Genomic DNA, 26,185 nt, shown 5'->3' on the forward strand with positions numbered 1-26,185 from the left:
AGGAGAGGGCATTAAAAATAGTCATCTAGGTAACTATTAATTTTAAATTCACTTTCTCTGTACTCCACTTAAGTAGGAAGAGACAGGAGTTTGAAGCTAATGCTACATTATCGGAAGTCAAAACAGTGTTTAAAATATGCCCAAAGGAGTATTTTTTCAGTTTACTTTAGACTGAATATTCTGAGGAGATGGTAGCTCAAGTCTGAATCTTTAAATATTTGAATTATCAGAAACTCCAAGTTTCTCCTCCTATATACCACTCTCCTTAAAAACAGTTTTGTACTTTGGAGTTACTGCCAGAATATAATAAAAACTCTAATGCTCTCTAAACAAGAGGGTTGGTTTCATCTTTATTTTTCATTATGGTGGTTCTCCGTGTGGTTGCTCAATCAGCTATGTCAGCAGCAGCTGGAAAAGTGTTAGAATTGCAAATTCTGGGACCCCACTTCAGCTCTACTGAGTCAGAAACTCAGGGGGTGGAGCCCTACACTCCCATCAGCAGATTCTGATGTGTGAGCAGCGCCACTCTAGTCCTGTGAATTACTTACAGGTTCCTCTACTTATCGACTGAGCAGAATTAAACCGAAATGGGAAATGAGGATAATAGGGTAAATTGGTCTTATATAAAGAACAATGAATTCCTGAAAGTTGCCACATGTAGCTGTATAGATACATAATATCTTAATTTCCACAGATTTCTGATTTACCGAAGGAAAGTGGGTAATGAGGTGCTCCATTTGGGGATTATTAATACAGGAGAAACTCTGACCTTGCAAAACGTTTTCACATTTTGGTTACAGTTTTATTTTTCCCTTTGATCTGTGTCTGTCAAGTTTATAAATTGAACATATTTCAATGTATCTTGGGGTCAAAATAATGATTTTATTGCCCCTTTTAAGGACATAAACATGTTTTCCTCCATACTGAAAAATGATAGTACTGACCCTTAATCAATAGGTGTTTCCCTTGTGATGGATTTGTTCTAATACATCTAGAGAGTCCCTGTAGTTGCTGAGAGCACTCAATAGAGAGCCCATTAGGGATTCCTCATGGCACCCAGCTGATACATTCATTCAAAGAAGTAGTTAGTAAGTGTCTGCAAGGTACTTAATTACTGCCAGACTCTGCACAGGGTATAAAGTAAGGCAATTCCCTGTCCTCCAGGATTTTATAATCCAGCCAGGAATTGAAAGGCACCAGACATTTGTCTCATACGATCATGTGCCAGGCACTGAGCGGGGCAGGAGACATAAATTATGTCAATTAATCCATGTAACTGCTCAGGGAAGTTGGCATTATTCCCAATTTATAAATAAGGAGACATTAGTCTTAGCAATGCCGAGAATTTGTTCAAATTGATTAGATTATAAGGCGACGGGGTGAAATTTAAAATCAAACTGCTTTTTAAGTCCAGGGAGTTTCCACTATATCACTTACCCTATAAAACATAAGCAGAAATTCCTAGATATATATAATAAGCACCTAAATGAATGGTGCCCAACAGTCACCTGGGCAGATTTTTTAAAGGAGCAATAACTGGGTTGGGAAGGGAAGACTTTGCAGTAGAAGTTCAACATAGACATTTATTGAAAGAAAATGGGTCATGCCTTGGGCAGGAGAAAAAAGGTTTAAAAATATTCCAGGTGGGAGACACTATTAAAAAGAAACATTTAGTCAGGAATGAGAAAGGTTGGACACCTGGGGGGCTCAGTTGGTTAACCTTCGGCCTTCAGTTCAGATCATGATCCCAGGACACTGGGATCACTCCAAGCCTGGAGTCAGGCTCCCTTACTCAGTGGGGAAGCCTGCTTCTCCCTCTCCCTCCGACTCTGCTGGTCCCCCTGCTTGCGCTCTCTCTCTCTCTCTCTCTCTCTCTCTCTCATATAAATAAATAAAATCTTAAAAAAAAAAAAAAAGAATGAGAAAGGCAGTTCTGGTAGAGTGGTGAAATCAGCCCAGCACATTTTAGGTGCCCAATAAATGATTTGGAATGGTTCTACTTGGCTCTGGTTATTCATGCAGTTAAACACTGTAACAGTTAAGGGATGGTAGTGAACAGTATGGCTCAGCTTCACTAAGTGGTATGTTTACTGACTGTGTCCTTGTACATTCAGCCAAGCGTTTGAAGTCCCTACTTCTTTTGGCTTTAACTGTGGATATGCATTATCTTTCCTCATGTAAGTGATAATTCTGTTCCTCTCTGCAGCCAGCAGGATTCAACCACTTTAGCCTTATTATCTCTCAAAGAAAATCTCACAGGTAAATTTTCATAAAATCTCTGAAGTCCCTAGTGTTAAACAAATTCCTAGGAATATCAAATCTCTTAGGTACTTGTTTGCAGATACAGTGATGTGTCAGAAAAAACACAATTTTACTTTGAATAATCGTTTCATTCAACTTCGTATTAAAGAAAGTATTAAAGAAATATTAATAGATAATAGGGTAAATAAAGCATGTCTGAAGAAAAGGTGCATTTGATTGGTCTGTCCTATTTGACTTCAGTGGATTTTCATATGGCTCTGTATTTATGTTGAATCAAAGTCCCCATATAGAGGTAGAAGGAGATTTCAAGGGGAAATTTCAAAAGTGCCTTTGTTTTGCTTTCTTGTTAAAGCCCTCTCCATGGTAAGAAATGTTTTTGTCATTTGGTTGCTGTGAATTTCAAAAGGGTCTCCTATGATAGAAGAGTCATTTCCCAAAGATCTTTGATCTACTATGGGGAATGTCATTGTTCCCAAAGAAGATAATAAAAGCAGCAAGAAAATAATAAACATTCTCTATAGGATATCACAGTTTTAATTGACTACGGACACTCAAATTGTTTTTTTTAATCTACAGAGACATGGCAAGGTCAGCAACAGAGGAACTGATAATGCTTTACTTTTATAACACGAAGGATATATTTAAGATTGGTAATGTCAACATGAAGTATGGTACTTTGAAAAGATAACACACTTTAAATCGCAACTATTAATTACACTTTAATATGATTTTTGAGCATATTTTAACAAAAAATAATTAGAAAATACTTTGCTTAGGTAATTTTCATGGATCATTTAAGGAAATCAGTTGCCTTTTATAATAGTGTGGTCAAAGAATATGCACCCAGTTTTTAAAAATAAATTTTATATTTGTCATATTTATATGTACTCAATATTTTTTAATGTATTTATAAAACTAATAATGAAAAACAGGAGTTGCTTCCCCATTCCTCCCTCCTCTCTCCTCCCACTTGTTTTGGGGTTTGTTTGTTTGTTTGTTTGTTTTTGTTTTAGCTACTTCTATTTTCCAAATATTTTTAAATAACATTTTTACATGACTTCCCCTGATTTTTCAGATATAGGCACTATCTATTGATGGGCTAACAAGAAAGATAAGAATTTAGCTTATATACAATTATCTCACACAAAATTACCCCTTCCCCTCCCTAAATGGTTTTAACGTATTTGTAATTAAATCCCTATTCAGTATTACATAATATGGCCATGTGATCTTTTCTTTACTGACTCCAGAGAGGCTCTGTTTGTTTATTCAATAAATGCACTTCCACTAAATCACTTTACTTTTTGTTCAGTATTTAACCAAACCACACATATATCCATTGTCCATATATATTTCTTTTCTTTAAGATATATATGTATCATATATTTGTGTGTGTGTGTATATATGTCTCTTAAAGAAAAATTTTAATCTAAGATCTTGTTGCTTCTGCTGCATTTTTTTTTCCAATTTAGTTACAGAAAGTAAAATATAGATAGCATACAGGACATTACCATCATGTTTAGATTTGAAACTTCTTATTTGGAAGTTTTCAATATCACCATTTATTGACAATATTTAAATCCTATGTAAATATCTCCAGTATTGGCTGATGAAGAGCAGAGGCTTTTGGAAATGATTAATGAAATAGAAAGCCTGCAATGGAACAATTTGCTTGCCTCCTCATGTAGTGATATATTTTTCACCTTGAACTCTGAGAATGACACCAGTCCTGGTGCTGATTTTGTTGCACTCTTTAGATGAGTATATTTACAATAATTAAATTTCAAATTTGCAGAATTGCCTTTTTCCATCTACCTTTTGTATTATAAACTTGAATAGTTTAAGGAGTTTGGTGGTTTCATTCTTTTTTTCTTGTTATACTTTGTTCCCCAAATAAAATGTCTTAAGAAAGGAAATAGTCTAGCATTGTTTGCTTTACTTTTATTAAAACAACAACAAACTCTAGTGTCTTTACACAGATTTTTTGTTTATATTCTTGATATTTTTAGAATTTAATATAGACCCCTATAGTTTATTAAACACAACTCAAGAGCCACTATTGATTTCTATAAATTGGAATAGTCACTGACTTAATAAAGAGGATTTAATTCAGCTTTCAAGGAGACACTTATTCTTTATTCAAAGGTTATTGTCTCCTCAACTCCATTCAGAAATTTGGCATATTGGATGGCCCTTGACATTTTGGTGAACCATCTTTTAATTTCAATCATAATTTGAATTTCAAACCATAAATATTTGGCATGTTCCAAGTTTCAAATAATGCCCAACTTTCAACCCCCAAAAAATGTTTTTTCCTTGGCTTTCAAGAACAATTTTTTTTGAAATGCTTTATTTTAGCTTTCTTAAATCATATTCAGAGCTAAAGAGATGAATTTTCCCAGTGGCATGAACTTTTACAAATAATATTAGAACAGAAAAAAAAATTAAGTATTTAAAGAAATTACACAGTTTCCTAACTATTATGTTAGATCATCCTTTGACCTATTTTCTTCTATTTTCTGTTATTGTTTTAATCACAATTCTCATTGGATATTTTGAGATTTTGACGTAATTATTTCCTTTGAATTTGCAGAGACCTCTTATCACAAAGTAAGTTTAAGTAAAAGAAAGTAAAATTTTAAAATGCAATATGATTCAGATTTTTTGCAAATTAATAATTTTTATTAAGTGATTTTTATTAAGGCACATAAGAAAAATTGAAAATAATTTGAAGAATATCAGGAAATTTTCTTAGATTGTATTAGCTCTGAGAATGATAGGGTATAATTACAAATATCAAAAATTTCAAATAAAATTAGTTAACTGTGCTTTTAACTATATATATATGCTAAAATTTAAGAAAATTAGAAAAATAAGAGTACATAATTTTTAAATTGAAAATCTTTATTCTTCTTTTTAAGAATAAATTTTTCAACTGAATAGAATCTTTACAATAATTTAATGGCATTATTCTATGACAAAAACATACCGAGAGAATTCAGCCCTGTTAAGGAATCAGTTGATAAGAATTACTGCTTATCTGCTTCTTTCCACCGTGTACACTAGAAACTTAGCTGGATAGCAAGCTCTGTTCCTCTTTGCCTGAATACCTACTTCTGGAATGTTAAGAGAGATTCTTTTACTATGGTCTTTATAATTAGAAAGATTGATTTATCTAATACAACTAAGCATATGTGATGACTTTTAAATGATATATAAATTTTATTTAAATATAATTATAAATGTTTTTACAAATCATAAATTACACAGAGTAGTTGTTATAAATCTTTAGTCTCTCATCTCTAAATGTTATTCAAAAAATAATTGTAAAAGCATTATTTAGATTTTTTTTTTTTTGTCACATCCAGATTTGGCTATTTTCTGTGTGTCCCAAACTGTTTTCTAAACCAAATCTACAATGCTGCAATTCTTTGAGTCAAAATTTATGAAAATATTTGCATAAGATATCAATCTCAGCTTTCCATTTATTCAAAATTAATTTTAAGTATATTTTATTTATCAATAATATTTCAAAAAAGATTTCTCTCCACTATATTCTGCAAAATACCATTGAGAAATGGTTCATTATACTTCAAAAGTCTTCTACCCATTCCTGTATGACTCTTCAGTATTCTTTTCCTCCTTTTGCAATACCTGTCTATCACATCAAGTTTCTGCTCTTTACATTCTCCATTTGAAAACTCAGTAATGGGGATGGCTGGGTGGCTCACTGGGTTAAGCATTTGACTCTTGATCTCAGCTTAGGTCTTGATCTCAGTGTCATGAGCCAAGCCCCAGGGTGGAGCCTACTTAGGAAAACAAACAAAAACTCAATGATGATGGTATAATGTTCAGTTCTTTTTGTTGGGACTAGTCTCTTATGGATAAAACCACAATTTTGGAAGAAAGGAATAGTAATTTACTTACACAGGAGTTGAAGTCATAATCTTATTAGCATTTTTTTCTCTCTCTCTAACAAAACGAGACAACTAACCACTGAAAAAACCATTTGAGGGATCCCTGGGTGGCGCAGCGGTTTGGCGCCTGCCTTTGGCCCAGGGCGCGATCCTGGAGACCCGGGATCGAATCCCACGTCGGGCTCCCGGTGCATGGAGCCTGCTTCTCCCTCTGCCTGTGTCTCTGCCTCTCTCTCTCTCTCTGTGTGTGTGACTATCATAAATAAATAAAAATTAAAAAAAATCATTCTGTTTAAAAAAAAAAAAAAAAAAAAAAACCATTTGAAGATAATTTCATGACTCAGTTAAAGAACTTAAAAATGAAAAAAAAAATATTACAGGTCAAACCTTTAAGAATGAAGATGGCCTTCTCTAATAAATACATTGTCTTTTAAATTATTAAATTAGAAACTTGAATGATAAACATTCATGTGAATTGTTTAGAACGTACAATGTAAGATTCAAGTCAATGTATCTTTTTGATTTTCTCAATTTTGTACCTAAAAGACAAGGGGAAGCACCTGGGTGGCTCAGTAGGTTAAGTGTCTGCCTTTGGCTCAGGTCATGACCCCAGGGTCCCGGGACTGAGCCCCAAATTGGGTTACCTCCTCAGCGGGAACCTGCTTTTCCCTCTCCCTCTGACACTCCCCTGCTTATGTTCTCTCTTTCTCTCTCTCTGTCAAATAAATAAATAAAATCTTAAAAAAAAAAAAAAAAAGACAAGGGATGAGTAGATCTGGAAACGGAAATTTTCTATTGATATGAAAAGTATCCTGAGTTAACCTCACTGTGAATCATACGGCAAGTCAGGGAAATGTGTTTATAAGAACAAGCATGCTAAACTACTACATGGTTTACTCCATTAGACAGTAAGGGGTACACTAAAGTGTCATACCAATAAGTCTGTGTTATACCTATAAATATGCAAAAGAAAAGAAATAAAGCAGTAAGAGAAAAAAACCTCAATTTCAATGTCTGTGATCAGATCAGAGAATGAAATCATTTCAACTATGTCTCTGTCTTTAATTTTTGCAAGAGTAAGTACTACCAGAATATTCTTAAAGAAAGCCTTCTCATACTTCTGTCATCTTGGAAGAAAGGCTTTTGAAGCTTGTCAACCAGCCTGATTTATGACTGTTTTCAAATTTCTCTAGAGAGGAAAACAGGTGGCCTTCAGAATTATAGCTGTTAGTGCATTAAGTCTTGGGTCTGAAGGAGTCCAAGGAATTATTACCTAATAGATCCATCTTTGCTGTCTTCCTTTTTATATTCTGACCTGAGTAAACTATGAAATTATGCTAAATATGAACCAATGCTGTGAAACAGTGCTGAGTACTTAAGTAAACTGTGAGCCATATGGAAGATTTGAAATCAGTATATAACTCTAAAATGGACCAAGAAAGTCCTGACAAATATCTCTAAGCCACCTTTTGAATTATGAAATGCAAATATACCACATAGCATTTATGGCCTCACTTTAATGACAGAAACACACCTTAGTCTCATTTTATAATTCCTAATAAAAATTCAATTCTTAATAGAGAAATGAACTGAAGAGTGAAATACCTACAGTAATCTTTAGAATATATATATTATATATATATGTAATATATATATATGTATAAACTTTTTCTTTTCTTTTTATCTGATTGGAGGTAGCTAAATCAAGCCTTGATACGTAATTTATTTAACAACATAGCAGAACTGATTCTTGCTGTTGAACTTGGAATGGCATATAGGAAATAATGAACAGGCAAATTCAATTATGTATTTCAAGATATAATTGGTAGCCTTTATTCAAGGCTGATTTTGTCACTTGCAGATGGAAAAATAAACAAACATGGTAGTAGAATCAAAGTAATGTTTATGATGATCATTCCCCAAAATGCAATTCTTATAAATAATAATCCATCACTCCAAACAGAAAATATGTGTGATTGAAATAATTTGTTTATGATTTGTGCAGATATGATTGAGATATAAATAGCAACACTTTAATTTATGTAAAAAAGTTTGCTTCAAATAAGAAGCAATTTTTAAACAATAAGCTTAACACGACTGTATTCTTTCTGAAACAAGGATTTTGTCTTTCCTCTTATGGAATGGTGCTTGTCCTTGGTTGTTTGTGAAGGAATATCACCTGTGGACTGACAGCTCTCTTACACTTTTCCTATTCCTAATAGTCTCCAGTGGAGCTAGGCTGAAAGCTCAGTTAGAAGAAAGACCAAGTCTATCTTGCTCAGTGAAGCACCTCCTGTCCTAGTGCTGTGTCTAGTATATTTCAGGTGCTCAAAAAGCTTGAATGGTTTTGTCAAAGTAATTGAATGGACATAGAATTAATGTCAAGTCATCACAGTCAGTCCCTGACCAGGGCTTTTTTGTAAAACAGTGGATCTCAAAATGATTCACTAAACCTGCAGCACAGGCACCAACTGGGAACTTGTTAGAAATGCAAATTCTCAAACTCCATGCCAGAACTTCTAAATCAGAAACTATTGGAGTGGACCCAGCAATATGTTTAAAATGTCCTCCAGGTGATTCTAACAAACACTAAAATTGAGAATCACCTATGTGAAGACTTCCCAAATACACGGTACACAGTGACATCAAAGCTTTTTAGGATTATGAGAGTTCTCAGCAGTCTATTATAGGAAGACAACTCCTATGGACAGATTGTGAATAATTTTAATGTCTCAACCATTTTTCTAACTTCTCAAGAATTTCATTTAACTATAGCAACTCTTCTCTATTCATGTATAGTAAATTGTGTGTTTTATGTAGGAAGGCTGACTGAGTTTGAGTTACTGGTATAGATCCTGAGACAAGTACTTGGGTGCAGATAATTTATGAGGGAATTGGTTCCAAAAAGTCCAAGTGAGAAAGTGGTAAACATGAGAGAGAATAAAGAGAAAAGCTAATCAAGACCGTGTTATCAGGAATGGATTAAAATTTGGGCAAATGAGGCTCGATTCTGTAGGGAACCTTCTGAGAAAGTGTGTTTGGAATATACCTCAGAGTCACCCCCGACTGGAGGTGGAGAAACAGGAGCATTAATCCATTACTTCCCATCTATATTGGTTGAGAGTTGACCTCCAAAGCTGTTAACATATCCTACTTCTAGGTTATGATTTTATGTGGACGAATATCCTGGAAAAAAGTCCTCAGGCAGAAAAGAAAAGGGATACAAGCTCTTCAGGTGGCATAGGTCAATATGCTGGAAAAGTCCTTTCCCCTGCAGTTGCAGGAAAATTCACTTGGACAGAGGAACAGGGGCAAAGTAATCTTCTAACATCTACAGTAACCTTATGGGGCAAATAACCTTCTAACAGAATAGTTTAGATCCAGTTCACGATACTTGTTTAATGTCTATTATGAATCAGGTCTAGAGTTAGTTGTTGGGAATATAAAATAGGTAAAACACCATTCCTGCCTCAAGTAGCTTTTAGTATGGTAAAGAATGTCAGCCAAATTAAAAAAAAATTAAAACATAAATACATATGATCTGTGATAGTGGTTCAGATCCACATTTTAAGACAAGTTTGTGGTGAAAGTGGTGTAGTGATCATGGAAGATCTCTTAGAAATAACCAGGATAATTGTGCCAAAAAAATACCTAGAGGCTGGACAAATAAAAAGAAGTTGTTGAGTACAGAAGCTGGAATGATCAGCACATAAATGGGAGAAGTAAAAAAAGAGAAAACAATCATTTGACAAGATGGTTTGTAAAAGTCATTTGAAAAATTTAAAAAAAAAATAAAAGTCATTTGAGAAGTCATGTGTTACATATTTACCAAGTATGTAAATAACTGTTGTTGCAGATTCCCTAAGGAGAAAGGGAGAAAGGGACCTAGAGCTCTATTGAAATGATTAGTCTCCTTTGGAGGAAGAGTGTCTATTTTACTGTCAAGAGAGGGGAGGAGTGAAGTTGTGTTTATTCATTTGTAAAACGGGAAAAATAATAGTACCTACCTTAAAAGGGTTAATATAAGACCTAGATGATGAAAGGCATTAAAATGTTTACCATCATTTCTCATAGGTAATACAACCCTCCCAAATATTAGTTGTTATTCAGATTTTTTTTTGCTTTATTTTTAATTTTAGAGGGTCAGGAACTTGAGAGGCTTGAAACCATTTCTACCTGTTGACCTCTTTATCCATTATTTATTTAAATAGGAGAAAAGTTACTTGTGAAGTTGTTAGGGAAATGGGCTAGTGGAGCTGGCTGAGGCTGAATTCTTCACTACCATGGGGAATGGGGAGGAGCAAAACTGACTGGGTATATAGATAGAAGAATCTCTAGTTATAATTAAGTGTCCAGTAGGGGTTGGAAGCCATGAATTTTGCAGTGATGCTAAATAATACATTTGTGTAATCCATTTCTAGGAAAGGTGGAACAATACAAGTGACATGTGGGGTAACACTCGTCATTTTGTAGAAGTTGTGCAATTATAAACAGATAAGCATACATGTAAACAAAATTCAAAAAATTTAAAAAATAATTTATCAAAAGGCTTAAGATAAATGAAAATTATAAAATGTGTCAGATCATTTTGAAGATTTTTGCATTCTGTGATCATAGCATAGGTTCCTTTGTCAAACTCTGTAATTCTTTTCTACAAATGACATTTTGTTTGAGCAGTTAACAGTTGGTGCCTCAGTTTCAACTGACATTTTGTTACTAAACACAGTTCTAACACCATAAGGTGATTTGTCAGTGGTAAGAAAAAGATGGTTTATATTTCACCATAGTGAAAAAGCACAGACGGGAGAGTCAATTGCTTGAAATTCTGGAAAGTATCCATGCTGTCAAGTCCAACACCATTGAAAACATTTTTTTATAGTAGGCCACAAGGTATAGTTTTTATGAAAGAAATTTAGAAACTCCAGAAAGCTTGAAGGTCTTGTTTTGATTCTGTAAAATATTCAAGGATCATACCTCCAATGAGCTACAATGTCTTGAGAATGACCCAAACAATTTAGGATTGTGGCCATGGAAACTCACATTTTGCCTCTCTTTATTTTTCTTTTGGGTACTTTGTGTATCAAAACTAATAAGACCTTTTGAATATTTTTCTCCCCTGAGAAGTATTTTGAGTTTAGAATCATCAACATTTTATATCACTCTTGATATTCTAGAAAGCAGAGTGCCTCTAAAATATTAGAAGAGGCCAAAGATAACATACATATTGAACTAAGAATGTCTTTTAATGAGTAATAATAGTATCCATGTTGGCTTCATCAATGATGAGCTATCAACAACCCAAAATATGGCCAAGTTATATAACGGACAGTAGAAAACTGATTAACTGACTAACTGCAGAAATTAGATGCCTGATGGCTTTATTGCCACAATGAGAATCATTGTACATTTTCTCTTCTAGAAGCTTTGGACCCTTTATACTGCAATGATAATCAAAAGTTCTGTTATGGAGAGATCATAGGAACAGATAATTGTTTCTTTGATTAAGCAATAGCTGATATATATATATATATATATATATTCCTATCTATCTATCTATATATATATATATTCCCATATTCTAAAAAGAATATGGGAATTAAGACTGACTAAAAGAAAAACAAATTTTCTCATACCACTTGAAGGCAAAGATCATGGAGCAGAACGATGGGTAAAATTGCCTGCATTTCTCAAAATTTTCTATGGCTAATACTCTTTCAAAGGTGAACAGTAGATAGAAAAAACTTATACAATTGAGTTTAAATACGTAAAACAATGTGTATCATGCAATGTACAATATTCAGTTTAATTCTGAAAAAAGCATAATGGTTTCTGAAACTTGGACGAAGGCTGTGAAAACATTATGTAGGGAAGTTGTTTACTAGTTATTGATTCTGGCTTCCACACCCAGCTTTATGATTTGGGTGAGTTGCTTCAGTTTATGCTCATGTTAGGTGGACATAAATGTAGTACTTACATCATAAGGATATAGTGAACATTAGATAATTTATTGTATAATGTAAAAGCACTTGGTGCCCAGCACATAATAAGCACTCAACAAATATTAGCTTTTATTATTTATATATGCTATAAATAGCATTCAACAAGTCTTTGCTGAATTGAAAAATATACTCAGTCATTTATGAGTTATTGTCAAAAGTACTGCAGTAACCTGAGTGAAGGCTAAAAAGGTTTACAAAAGAAAGAGGTTAGTAATTTTGGGTACTTGCAATGTCCTAGGTGCTTTAGAGACATTCATCTATTTAGGCCTCACTTTCTGAGAAAAAAGCATTATTCCTATAACCAGGAAAGTGAGATTCAAGGCAAGTAATATATCCGAATATCAGTAAGGAGATCTGGCATTTGAACTCAAGCTCAGTTACTCAAATTTTATGTTTTCTTCTAATATCATATAACTTCCCAATTCTGAGGTTTTTGGCTTTGGATATTTTGAATATGATAATTCTATACTTCATTACCACATAAATAATGAAGATCTCTTCATTTGAGAAAATGTGAATGGAGTAATTTTCTAGTTATTTATTTATTTTTAAAAAATTAAATCCCACCCTGTGACTTCTTTCTAATACAAGTTTATCAAATGGTTTTGTCCCAGTTGAGATAATGACATCCATAGATATCTAAACAGGAGTTGGGGCTATAGAGTTGTCTTTTTTCCTACAAACAACATTTAGTGAAAATCTGCCTTGTGCCTGGCAACAAATTTTACTGAAACCTTACTATGTATCACTGATTATTCTAAGAACGTAGACCAATAATCAAACTGAAATTCTTAGCATTGTGAAGTTTATATTCCTGGTGCATGGAAAGAGGCAGTAAATAAGTGTGAGTGTGTGTCAGTGTGGTGTGCTTGTGTTTGTTGGCCTTGTGTGGGGTAAGTGCATCGGTGGTGCAAGAGTGGGTGATTATGGAAGTCATTCCTGAGGAAGTGATATTTTTGCCGAGTCCCACAAGAAATGCAAAGGGCTATGTGGCTCTGTACATCTCTCCCACTGCAAGGACAAAAGCAGTGCTGGACTGGAAGGACCAGCAAGAAAGCCAGTCAGGTTAACCAAGAAGGAATTATAAAACACAACACAGTTCTCACTAAGTGTGATTTAAGTTTGGATACAGGTTTGTTCAGCATGCTAGATGAGCACGAGCTTGGGGACATACTTCCTGGGCTTAGAGAGGTAAGAGTTGGGAAAGGATTTGACATTTGCTTCAGTCTGAGTTTTGAGAAACGCTTTGTCAAAGAGAGAAGATACAGAGGAGATCAAAAGAAACTAAAGGGGGGAGGGCGGGGGAGAACAAAACAAAGCATGGAAGTTCACAGTGGTGAAAAGCTTGCATGTTGCATTTTGATGTGATCAATAGACTTTTCTCTAAGAAGCTTTCCCCCCCTTTATTTGCTTCAAGATAACAAGAAAGCCTTATTTCGTAAGTCCTAGCAATTAAGAGCCAGTGTGCCCCCAAATCATCATTTTAAATCCATATCAAAATCCAAGCAAGAACTTGTATTTATTTGTTTGCCAGTTATGCTTAGGAATTAATTTACTCTGTCAAGAATCATTTAGCTATTAAATAATAAAATCAGAAAAAATATTTTAATGTAATTCTCTTGTGCCAAAGGTTGACTAACAGTTTCTCAACAACCATGCTTTTCCTAATTCTTTCGAGAGAAGTACTCTTTAATCACCACAGCAGAAATCTAAAAGAACCCCAATGCAAGCAAGAATTCAGAAAGAATTAAAACAGTTATACAGTGGTCCTCTGCACTGGAAATAAATGTCAAATCCTTATTTATATCCTCATCCGTCAAAGTATTGAAATCATGAGTTCACTTTTAATCATTTTCAATCTCTGTTCAGTAATTTAGGACACAGGAAGGTGGGTATATGTCACATGCAGATTCTCTATTTCGTGTATATGCGCACACTCCCATCTTTCCACATTAAGAAGCGTAGCAGGTACCATACTTTTGGCCACATCTCAGCAGTGGCATATTTCCATCTCCCAGGGGGTGTGGGAAGACCCAACTGCACAGCAGTAACAATAATTCTAGCATATCCGTTTATGAAATAACTTTGGCAGTAATGGAAAGAGGATTTGGATGAAAGCGTATTTGTGGTCTTCCAGCTGGAAGATCAGAGCAGAGATTCTAAAGCAAAAGGCACAGAGTGGGATGGCAGATAGTAGCTGCTTGGATAAGAACAGAAGAGAGTTGCGGACCCATGCTGGGCTCAAGGGGAAATGCAAACAAGGCAGTCATTTCAGAATATCCCCATGTTGCCCAGTATCAGCTCGAGGGCTTACTGATGCCATCTGCTGGATATATTTGGGATTTAAAAATGGAATCTATGCAAATAACAGTCTAACATCTCCTTGTACTTGTGCTTTGGCAGTTCTAGGGAGAAGAAAAATGAAAAAGCGCTTATCTTAAATTTTTTTTACAAGTAATGGAAATGAATTTCAGGTTGACCATACCTTAAGAAGACTGATATTTTGTATCTTTACATTTTGAAGCATTAGTTTGTTTGATTGCATTTTTTAAACAGAACTTTGTGGCAGTGCGTTTAGTCATATGTGACACTCAGAACACTGAATGTGGGGTTTGGACTGTAAATCCACCGATCTCTTACTAAAAAATCTACTAAGCGCTATAAACTTTATACACAGTATATTCCCTTTCTATACTTTATTGGAGGAGAGTATAATGGTTTATTTAGGTTTCTTTTCTTTTAATTAATTAGAAAGGGGGAAAAAAGCTAAAAGGAGTAAAGAGCGAGTATCGCTATTTAGCCAAAACGATTACATATGCATTTGAATTTTACAGAAAATATGGTAATTCAACTTTTGTTTTTGTATTTGTTATTGTTTTATGGAAAACGTCCTCTGTTAATCATTCTCTCCATAGGATTATTTTAAGACCATGATTTTAAAATTAGAACATTCCTTCTGCTTCAATAAAATTTTGGAAACTCTTAGGAATGTGTGGCTAAATTGATTCTAGTCTACACTTCCCCAAAAGTACTAATTCCACAGGTACTTGTGGAATATGCCACATTCCAAATATCTTCTCCTGTAACTCCATAAAGCATATTAATTACAATGGAAGAGTTAGCATTTATTGAGAGTTTGCCATTGTTGCATTTAATCTTCACTATGATTTTTATTATGTAGGCACTAGCATTAATCCTAGTAACAATTGAGGAAACTGAAGCTTGCAGGGTTGATAATTTGCTCAAAGTCACACTGTAAGGAAATAGAGGCATTGACTCTTTTACTTTAGAGCTCATGATCATAGAGTGAAGCCATATGTCCCCAAATATTAATAAATAAAAACAGTGGGATGCCTGGGTGGCTCAGCAGTTGAGCATCCACCTTCGGCCCAAGGCATGATCCCAGGGTCCTGGGATCGAGTCCCACATCAGGCTCCCTACAGGGAGCCTGCTTCTCCCCCTGTGTCTCTGCCTCTCTCTGTGTGTGTGTCTCTTATGAATAAATAAAATATTTAAAAATAAATAAATAAATAAATAAATAATTACCTATTAATATGAATTTTAGGGCAGCCCCGGTGGTGCAGCGGTTTAGAGCCGCCTGCAGTCCAGGGCATGATCCTGGAGACCTTGGATCGAGTCCCACGTCAGGCTCCCTGCGTGGAGCCTGCTTCTCCCTCTGCCTGTGTCTCTGCCTCTCTCTCTCTCTCTCTGTGTCTCTATGAATAAATAAATAAAATCTTTAAAAAAATAATATAAATGTTATGTTAATTGTATTTCAATATTTATATTAACCTTCTCAAAGTTTTGAGGAGTGATACAGTAATGACATCTATTTAATTTGGTTAACCTAGCATTTCTAAATCTATTTGCTATAGAATTTTATGCTTATGCTTATGAGTTTTAGTGGAAGTAGTATCCCACGAACATAGTTCTAGAAATACTGATAGAAACTATAGTATTGCTATAGACAAGGAGCCAGGAAAGGAGTAGCTCTTTAATATTCCTCTGGCCTCTTGTTTCAGCCTGTTTACACCTTACAGTTTGGAATAGACAGGAACAGGAAATAAGGGCCTGATATCCTCGCCGCTACAGATGCATGGAGGACTGGAACCCTTTGCATAAACGTGCAATATTTAGTGCATCCTGCAAAGGGTACAAGTTTAATTTAGTTAAGCCACAAGGTTGAGTGAAAAACAGCATGTTGCTGTTATTGTTTAGTCAATTAAATTGTCCTCTGTGCTTGTAGGAACTGTTCCACATTTATTACCAGTGAGATACACGCTCTGGCAATTTCTCTGCTTCCGATTGTCTTATATTTAGCACATCTAAAGATTTGAGGATAAATGATGGAAGACATGGTGATAAATTGTCAGGCTTTTCTAAAGATTCAGAAGTTCTAAAGTTCCTGCCAGTGACAGATGGTCTGTCCTTACTCATCGCTTGTCTTCCTGACAGGGCTTGATTTTTTCCCCCTTTTTCGTTCAATTCCCTTAAAATAAGCTCAGCTTCTTGGGAGGCAGGGTAGTCTCATTTGTTATAACTATGTTACTTCATTTAAATGTTGAAGCAACTCTATATGAAGGTATACCATATTCCTTTACATTATTAGTATACACATGTATAACGATGAGAGAAGTATGGGGTAAGAAGAAGAGGAGGAACAGATTACAAAGGGAAATCCATATTTCCTTTCTGTTATTTTGATTACCAAACATACAAAAGTCCCCATTGGATTAGTTTTTCTTTGCTGACTTGCCCAAAGATAATGCTGACTTAATAGCTCCAGCATAATATGATCTTTTGAGAAATGTTTCTTATCATTATGGTAATAGAATATATGTTATTTCTAGGATCCTCAATGTTCCATAGCAATCTAAATTATTTTTTGAAATTTTGGGTTAAAAATACAATTAGTGTTTACTAACTTGCTAGACATTTATAAGAATCTGTAGATGAGAACACACAACTATTACAATGATGTTCTCAGATGTAAAATAGGGCCCCAGTGAAAAAAGGAAAAAAATCAATCAATTGCTTAATCTTTTTCATTGGCTTCAAATATGTTTACTGCTGAAAAAGGAGATGAGATATTTAGGTAAGGAAGATGGCAAAAGGAAACAATTTTCCCTCTTTGACTTCTAACATAATTCTGGAAATAAATATAAAGGTTTTAAAAAATTCTAGAATATCTTACCGTCATTTCTTAATCCTTTATCCAGAGGTAATTCAGTCCTTCAAGTTAGTAATTCTCCTACTTGATGCAGCATTACTGAGACTGAGGTGTATCAAGTGGAAAAGGATTAATGTTACTAAAAAACAGAAAAATTATCAGATGAATTGATTTGGCTTTGCAGTAGCTAGTTTGCTTTTGTTATCCACATAGATAGCTGAGAATTTCTTTTTTTATTCAAATAGGTCTCTCCTAAGAATGTTCATTATATATTAGCTCAATGAGATCACATGTGAAAAGCTTAAACCACATTATCACTCCTTTCTATTTTTTAACTCTGCTGTAATCTTATCTTTCTGAAGGAGATATCTATCTATCTATCTATCTATCTATCTATCTATCTATCTATCATCTACCTATCTTTCCATATAGATATATATATTTATTTCTATCCTATATTTAAATATCTTATATTATATGTATATATCTCCATATAGATAAATAGATATAATAAATATATACACACACACACACACACTATATATATAGTATAGATATAGTAGTAGATTTTATTTTATCTGTACTATGAATCTATTCCGGTCATTTAAGTTAAAGAACTCAAAGCCTACCAGGTTTCCACAATCTAGACTATTGAACTGCTTATCATTTTTTTATGCCCCTTACTAAATGCTCCTTCCATTACAGATATCAGCTACCTTTTTAATTAGTGGCTTTTTCACATCACTTACTTTTAGTAACATTCAATTATTAAAAAATCAGAGAAGTCATGCCAGCACATTGTTTATGCATGAAGATGTAAAATATAAGGAAAATATAGTCCTCCTTCAGTGGACCATTCCTCAGATGATGAATGAAAGCATTAACATTTTGTGTACAATATAGCGATAAAAATGTTTCAAAGTTTCTTTATAACATGGTGTCACTTTAATACATGGATTTTAGTTGTGTTTACATATTTTGCTATGTAATTAATGGGACAGACCTATTGACCTTTTCATCCTTAAGTAACTTTCTAGTATAATTTGTTTTCCTTTTCCAAAAAAAACTAGGCTCATAAAAAAAGTCCTGAATATTCAACATTTATCAAAAGGCCAACAAATATTGCATAGTCTTAAAACTATGCCATTATAAAATCACAGGATTTAAAATTACTCTGAGCTGTTTATTAAAATGTATTAAGGTTAGAAAAAGGTGCATAGCTAAGATTAATAAAAATGCATTACATTAGATAAAATAGGCTAAATTAATCCCACAAGTAGGCCCAAAATGTGATGTATCAAGAAGCATGAACTCAGGCTATTGTAGTAAATGATTTATTTCTTTATCTACAGTAATATACTAATAGTCTTTTTCCTTGTTTCCAATTTGTGCTGTAAAATGTCTTATGTATTCACACTGATGAGTGAAATTAAGGACAAGAGTGAAAGAAGACCTGGTGACCCTAAGCCTCCTAAAGGAGGGTGGTATTCTTAATAGAACCCTGGCCTTAGATGAGATATTTGCCTGTCTCCTCCACTGAAACACGAGACTGAACCTGTACCTCTATATTGTTTCATGCTGTTGCCTCAAAGTTTATTTCAGGTCAGAGTGCGAAAGATGAATAGGACTAATGGTATAGACAAATTATCAGTAAGTCACCATTGTAACCTTTACCTTCTACCTCTTCCCTAAATATTGTTGTATAAGACAACTTTTCACTTAAAAATGTCCACAGGTTAATGAAGAGTTCTTATAGCCCCAATGTTGCTTAATCTGTCCAAACAGTACAGATTTTCAAAAGGAAGACATTTTAAACTAAACTGAGTCATCTCCTCACTCTACTATTGATATTGCTTCGGTACTTCTTTTTTTTTTTTTTTCCCAGTACTTCTTTTGATCTATACCTTGGCTTTCATTTCTCTTTGAATTCTTGATGTTTTCTTATTTTGGTCATGCTTTTTTTTAGTCATGGACTTTTTAAAAAAAACATATTACTTTCTATTTTATCTGACGAACTACTTTCCTTATATCAGAGTCTCTGGTTTGTGTTTCCCTAAATTTTTATGGAGTTCCTGCTTATTTTCTAGCACTTTTTATTGCTAATAATTTCAGTGATGATTTGTCTAAGGTGATTTAAAAATATAATCATAAAATTAGAGATACGTGCTGTCATTAATGGGATAAAGTGATTTTTAAAACTGAAAACTGCCAGTCATATTTCCTATGTTGTTTCCCATGTAAATGAAAACTATATGTATTTCAGAAAATGACAATGATATAACTTAAAAATAAATAACATACCTTCACTCCTATGATAATGTATTATCTATACACTTCAATAAAGTCATAGGGACCAATGCAATGCATATTGAAATAGTACAAAAGTTATACCAAAATTAAAGGAAAAAACAAAGATTCTGAAAATAACTGTATCCATTCAGAAAACATTGAATCATACAAGAAACATATTTCCAATTGTATTTCTCATGTTTCAGTGCATCTTTCAACAGTCATTTCTCAGTTTGACAAAGAATAACCAGCAAAATACAATGACTATATTATAATAACTCTTTAATAGTTATTAGAAAGCTTCTTCATTTAAAACCCAATCTTTAGGCATTATTGCTGAAAATATCAGAATAATCCTTGACAAAACAGTCTCACCTGTTAAGTGCCTATATGCCCCATGGCATGAATCACAAGAATATACTTTAAAATATGTATAAGAAAAAAAAATAAAAAATAAAATATGTATAAGATTGGATAGAATGGAAAGTGATACAAAAACTACCTCCATTACACACACACACACACACACACACACACACACACACACACACCTGCTCCACACACATGAGGAGCCCCCAGCTTACTTTTTTAGTCCAAGCCAAGAATCATTTAGAATCAATTTATTCAGTTAGTCAATCAAGATCACTACCTATATATTGTTTGCTTTTTCTTTTACATAAATTATGTGTGCTTATGTTATTAGCAAGCTAAAAGCTACTGAAGTTATCCAGCCGTAACTTAATATTAATGTAATGTTTATTGCTGTTAGTTTTTACATTCAGCTAATTTTACACTTGGTTCTTAGAGAACACAGCACAAAGCTTTTCAGGACATAGAGCAGTTTACTTTAAGAAAATAGCAAGCATACATACACAGAGAAATAGCAGAAGAAAAGAATGTTAAGTTAGAGTCAGATTGTGGAGGGATACATACTTGGATAGATAATAGAAAGCCATCAAAGTTTATTTGGAATAGGAAATGTGACTTGACCTACACTCCTGGTTAAATCACATTGTATAGTATATATATATATATTTTAGTAGAAACCTGTTTTTCTAGGCTTTTGATGAATTTTACTTTCAAACTTAATTAGCAAGTCTACAGTGCATCTACACATCGAACACAAATGCTTCTACAGTGCTCTGCTAACAGTTTTCCATCTTTAATTTAATAACAGATCTTTCTAACATGTGATACGGATTTATTCGGCCCTTTGCAGGTATGTTGGTTTGGTTTGCTTTGGTTTTCACTGTTAATGCTGACTGATGGACGGTTTCTCTTCTATTTCAGGTTGTGGAGACGAATTTGGTTGCTTTTGACTGTCACTGGATCATTATAAATGAGGTAACACCAACTAAACCTTACTGCCAACTCCGGGTCCTGTTTTCATGTGGTTAGTCGTGGCATTTCCTATGGCCTTGAATTTCTAAGAGGAAACAGAACACCAAGTAAAATGTCAGCTTCCTGGGATGCTAACTAAAAATAGAATAAGGAGTTTAAAAAAATTATCAATGGCTTTGTATGAGTAAAATAAATGGAGATGGTCTTCCCACTGAGTATCTTTTAGTCTTTTCCGTTGGCATACACTGACTGCTTCGGGAAATCATCTTTATACCAAGTACAGTTCTTCTTTGTAAGCAAAGTGAATTCCTCTCAGCAGATTACTTGTGTTCCATTTATAATCTAATGTGTTTCTAGAACTTTTTTATCTACCCTCCCCTTACATGAGGATTTTTTTCTTTTCATAATGAAATACAACTATTTTAAAATTCATCACATTTCCAAATGCCTTATGAAAGTGTATTGATTTTTGTAAAGACAATACACAGATTAAAAATATATTACAACAGGAGAATTCTGTGAGATAGATCGGTCCATTGGTACCTGTCAGAATTGGAAAGGACAATGAGCAAATCAGTCACCAACAATGAGATCACGTGAATTTGTCCTCAACAAGACCTAGTATTCATATCATATCTATTACTTATGAATAAAAAGAATGTATTATTTATCTGTTAGCTATGTTACTATGGACATATAATAATCCTGTGTTGAGGCTTTTTTCATTTGTACAGTAAGTATAATAATATTTACTTTGTAAATTCATTATAAATATTGAGTGAGATATTACCTAATATTCTCAGATGTAGTGCTGACAAATGACACTCAATAAATGATACTACAATAATGATTATAGAACATGAAAGTTCACAGATAAGTTTCTCACTTGTTAATTTGTTGAATGCTAAACATTATTCTATGAAGCATTGAATGAGGTTCATAGAGGGTAAACGATTTTACACAGAAAAATAAAAATGATTCACAGTTTCAAGTTGTGTCCCCTGGTAGAATTTTAGTATAGTTCTTTTTTTTAGCTATGATTAAAATATTGCATCATATTAGTTTTAGGTATGTAACACAAAGATTGTATATATATATATATCTATATAAAGATATATATATATATATACTTAAAAGTGATCATCACAATACATCTAGTTACCATATGTAGGCATACAAAGTTACAGTTTTTTTTCTTATGAAGAGAACTTTTAAGATATACTCTCCTAGCAGCTTTCAAGTATGCAATACAATATTACTGACTATAGTCACCATGCTATACATTACATCCCCATGATTTATTTATTTTATAATTGAAGTTTGTATTCCTTAATCCCTTTCACCCACTTTCCCCATCCAAATCCTCCTCCCGCCTTGGCACCCACCAATATGTTCTCTGTATCGATCAGTTTTGTTTGGCTATGCATGTTCATTTCTTTTGTTTTTAAGATTCCACATGTAAGTGAAATCATAGGGCAATTGTATTTGTCTGTCTGATTTGTTTCACTTAGCACAATACCCTTAAGTTTTATTCATGTTGCTGTGAATGGCAAGATTGTATTTTCTTTTCAAACTAAATAGTGTTCCACTGTGTGTGTGTGTGTGTGTGTGTGTGTGTGTGTGTTCATTTATCCATTGATGGACCCTTAGATTGCTTCTATATTTTGGCAACTGTAAGTAATGCTGTAATCAAATAATAAAATAAGGATGGTTATGCCTTTTCAAATTCGTGCTTTCCTTTTCTTTGAATAAATACCGAGAAATGGAATTGCTGGGATCACATAGGTTGTTTTTTCTTTTAATTTTTTTGAGGAGATACCATATTATTTTCTGTAGTGGCCACACCAATATACATTCCTACCAACACTGCACAAATGTTCCCTTTTCTCCACATCCTTCTCAACACTTATTATTTCTTATATTTTTGATAATATCCATCCTAACAGGTGTGAGGTGATATCTCATTGTGATTTTGATTAGCATTTCACTGATGATTAGTGATATTGAGCATTGTTTTGTGTGCTTGTTAGCCATCTGTATGTCTGTTTGGGGAAAAAAAAATGTTTGTTCAGATCCCCTGCCCATTTTTAGACTTTTTTTTTGCTATTGAGATGTATGAGTTCTTTATATATTTTAAACTTTTTTTTTATTCATTTATTTATGAGAGAGAGAGAGAGAAGAGTGGAGGAGGGGCAGAGGGAAAGAATCTTCAGGCAGACTCCCCTGGAGCCTGACATAGGGCTTGATCTCTACAACCCAAGAGATCATGACCTGAGCCAAAAACAAGAGTCAGACACTTAACTGATTGAGCCACCCAGACGCCCTTCTTTACATATTTTGGATATTAACCTCTTATCAGATCTATGCAAATACCTCCTCCCAATCAAAAGTTTGCTTTTTCATTTTGTTGATGGTTTCCTTCCCTGTGCAGAAATTCTGTTTGTTTTGTTTTTGTTTTTCTTTGTTTTTAGTTTGAAGTAGTCCTAACTTGTTTATTTTTGCTTTTGTTGCCCTAGCCTTTGGAGTCAAATCCAAAAAGTCATGGCCAAGACTTATATCTAAAAGCTTACCACCTTATTTTCTTATAGAAACATTACAGTTTCAAGTCTTACATTCAAATATTTAATCCATTTTAAAGGTTAATTCTTGTGTGTGGTATAAGATTTGTTTTCTTTTTTTGAGTTTATTTATTTATTTTAAAATTTTAATTTAAATTCAATTTGCCAATGTATAGTAAAACACCCAGTACTTGTCCCATCAAGTGCCCTCCTTAGTGCCTGTCACCCAGTTACTCCATATCCCCACCTACCTCTCCTTCTACAATCCTTTGTTTGTTTCCTAGAGTTAGCAATGTCTCATAGTTTGTCTTCCTCTCTAAATTTTCCCCACTCAGTTTCTCTCCTTTTCCTTATAATCCCTTTCACTATTTCTTATATTCCAAACATGAGTGAAAACATATGACAATTGTCCTTCTCCAGTTGACTTATTTCACTCTGCATGATACCCTCCAGTTCCATCCATATTGAAGCAAATGGTGGATATTTTTCTGATGGCTGAGTAATATTCCATTGTATATATAGAACACATCTTCTTTATCCATTCATCTGCCAAATGACATCCTTCTACAGTTTAGCTATTGTGGACATTGTTACTATGAACATTGAGGTGCAGGTGTCCTAGGTTGCACTACATCAGTATCTTCAGGGAAAATACCCAGTAGTGCAATTGCTGGGTCATAGGGTAGCTTTATTATTTTTTACTTCTTGAGGAAATTCCACACTGTTTTACAGGGGAGCTGTACCAGTTTGCATCCCCACCAACAGTGTAAAAGGGTTCCCCTTTCTCCACATCCCCTCCAACATTTGTTGTTTCTGTCTTGTTAATTTTAGCCATTCTCACTGGGGTGAGGTGGTATCTTATTGTGGCTTTTATTTGTGTTTCCCTGATAGCAAGTGATGAGGAGCATTTTCTCATGTGCTTGTTTGCCACGGGTAAGTAAGTCTTCTTTGGAGAAATGTCTGTTATTGTCTTCTGCCCATTTCATGACTGGATTGTTTCTTGGGTGTTGAGTTTGACAACTACTTTATAGATCTTGGATACTAGCCCTTTATCTGATAGGTCATTTGTAAATATCTTCCCCCTTCTGTAGGTTGTTGTTTAGTTTTATTGATTCTTTCCTTTGCTGTGCAGAAGCTTTTTATCTTGATGAAGTCCCAATAGTTCATTTTTGCTTTTGCTTCCCTTGCCTTCATAGATGTATCTTGCAAGAAGTTGCTGTGGCCAAGTTTAAAAAGGGTGTTGCCTGTGTTCTCCTCCAGGATTCTGATGGATTCTTGTCTCACATTTAGATCTTTCACATTTCAGCATTTTGAGTTTATCTTTGTGTATGGTGGAAGAAAATGGTCTAGTGTCATTCTTCTGCATGTGGCTGTCCAATTTTCCCAACACCATTTTTTGAAGAAACTATCCTTTCTCCAGTGGATATTCTTTCCTACTTTGTCAAAGACAAGTTGACTATAGAGTTGAGGGCCCATTTCTGGATTCTTTATACTGTTCCATTGGTCTATGTGTCTGTTTTTGTGCCAGTACCATATTGTCTTGATGATCACAGCTTTGTAATACAGCTTGAAGTCAGTCATTGTGATGCTCCCAGTATTGGTTTCCATTTTCAACATACCTCTTGCTATTTGGGGTCTTTTCCCATTCCACACAAATCTTATTTGTTCCAACTCTGTGAAGAAAGTCCATGGTATTTTGATAGGGATTGCATTGAACATATAAATTGCCCTCGGTAGCATCGACATTTTCACAATATTTACTCTTCCAATCCATGAGCATGGAATCCTTTTCCATCTCTTTACATCTTCCTCAATTTCTTTCATAACTGTTCAGTAGTTTTTAGAGTATAGATCCTTTACTTCTTTGGTTATTTTTAAAAAGATTTTATTTATTTATTCATGGGAGGCACGCACACACACAGAGGCACAGACATAGGCAGATGGAGAAGTAGGCCCCATACAGAGAGCCTGATGTGGGACTCAATCCCGGGACTCCAGGATCACACCCTGAGCTGAAGGCAGGCACTTAACCACTGAGCCACCGAGGTGTCCCTACCTCTTTGGTTATGTTTATTCTTAGGTATCTTATGATTTTGGGTGCAATTGTAAATGGGATTGACTCCTTAATTTCTCTTTCTTCAGTCTCATTATTAGTGCATAAAAATGCCACTAATTTCTGTCCGTTGATTTTGTAACCTCCCACATTGCTGAATTGCTGTATGAGTTCTAGCAATCTTGAGGTGGAGCCTTTTGGGTTTTCTATATACCACACCATGTCATCTGTGAAGAGGGAGAGTTTGACTTCTTCTTTGCTAATTTGAATGCCTTTTATTTCTTTTTGTTGTCTGATTGCCGAGGCTAAGGCTTCTAGTACTATGTTGAATAACAGTGGTGAGAGTGGACATCCCTGTTGTGTTCCTGATCGTAGGGGACAGGCTCTCAGTTTTTCCCCCTTGAGAATTATATTCACTGTGGGCTTTTAATAAATGGCTTTTATGATATTGAGGAATGTTCCCCATATCCCTACACTTTGAAGAGTTTAAATCAGGAATGGATGCTATATTTTGTCAAATGTTTTCTCGGCATCTATTGAGAGGATCACACAGTTCTTGTTTTTTCTCTTATTTATGTAATCTATCACATTGATTA

General features: G+C 34.2%; 1 protein-coding gene across 2 annotated transcripts in view; it reads left to right on the forward strand.

Moving 5' to 3' along the window:
* GRID2 (glutamate ionotropic receptor delta type subunit 2) overlaps positions 1–26,185 on the forward strand; it is a 1,439,737-nt gene that overhangs the window by 867,097 nt on the left and 546,455 nt on the right. For both annotated transcript variants that reach the window (XM_041760141.1, XM_041760142.1), the window contains exon 5: positions 20,928–20,981. In XM_041760141.1, coding sequence (XP_041616075.1) covers positions 20,928–20,981 — 54 coding nt within the window. The remainder of the gene's footprint in view (positions 1–20,927; positions 20,982–26,185) is intronic.

Source organism: Vulpes lagopus, chromosome 6 (genome assembly GCF_018345385.1).
Source record: "Vulpes lagopus strain Blue_001 chromosome 6, ASM1834538v1, whole genome shotgun sequence".
Classification (NCBI taxonomy): domain Eukaryota; kingdom Metazoa; phylum Chordata; class Mammalia; order Carnivora; family Canidae; genus Vulpes; species Vulpes lagopus.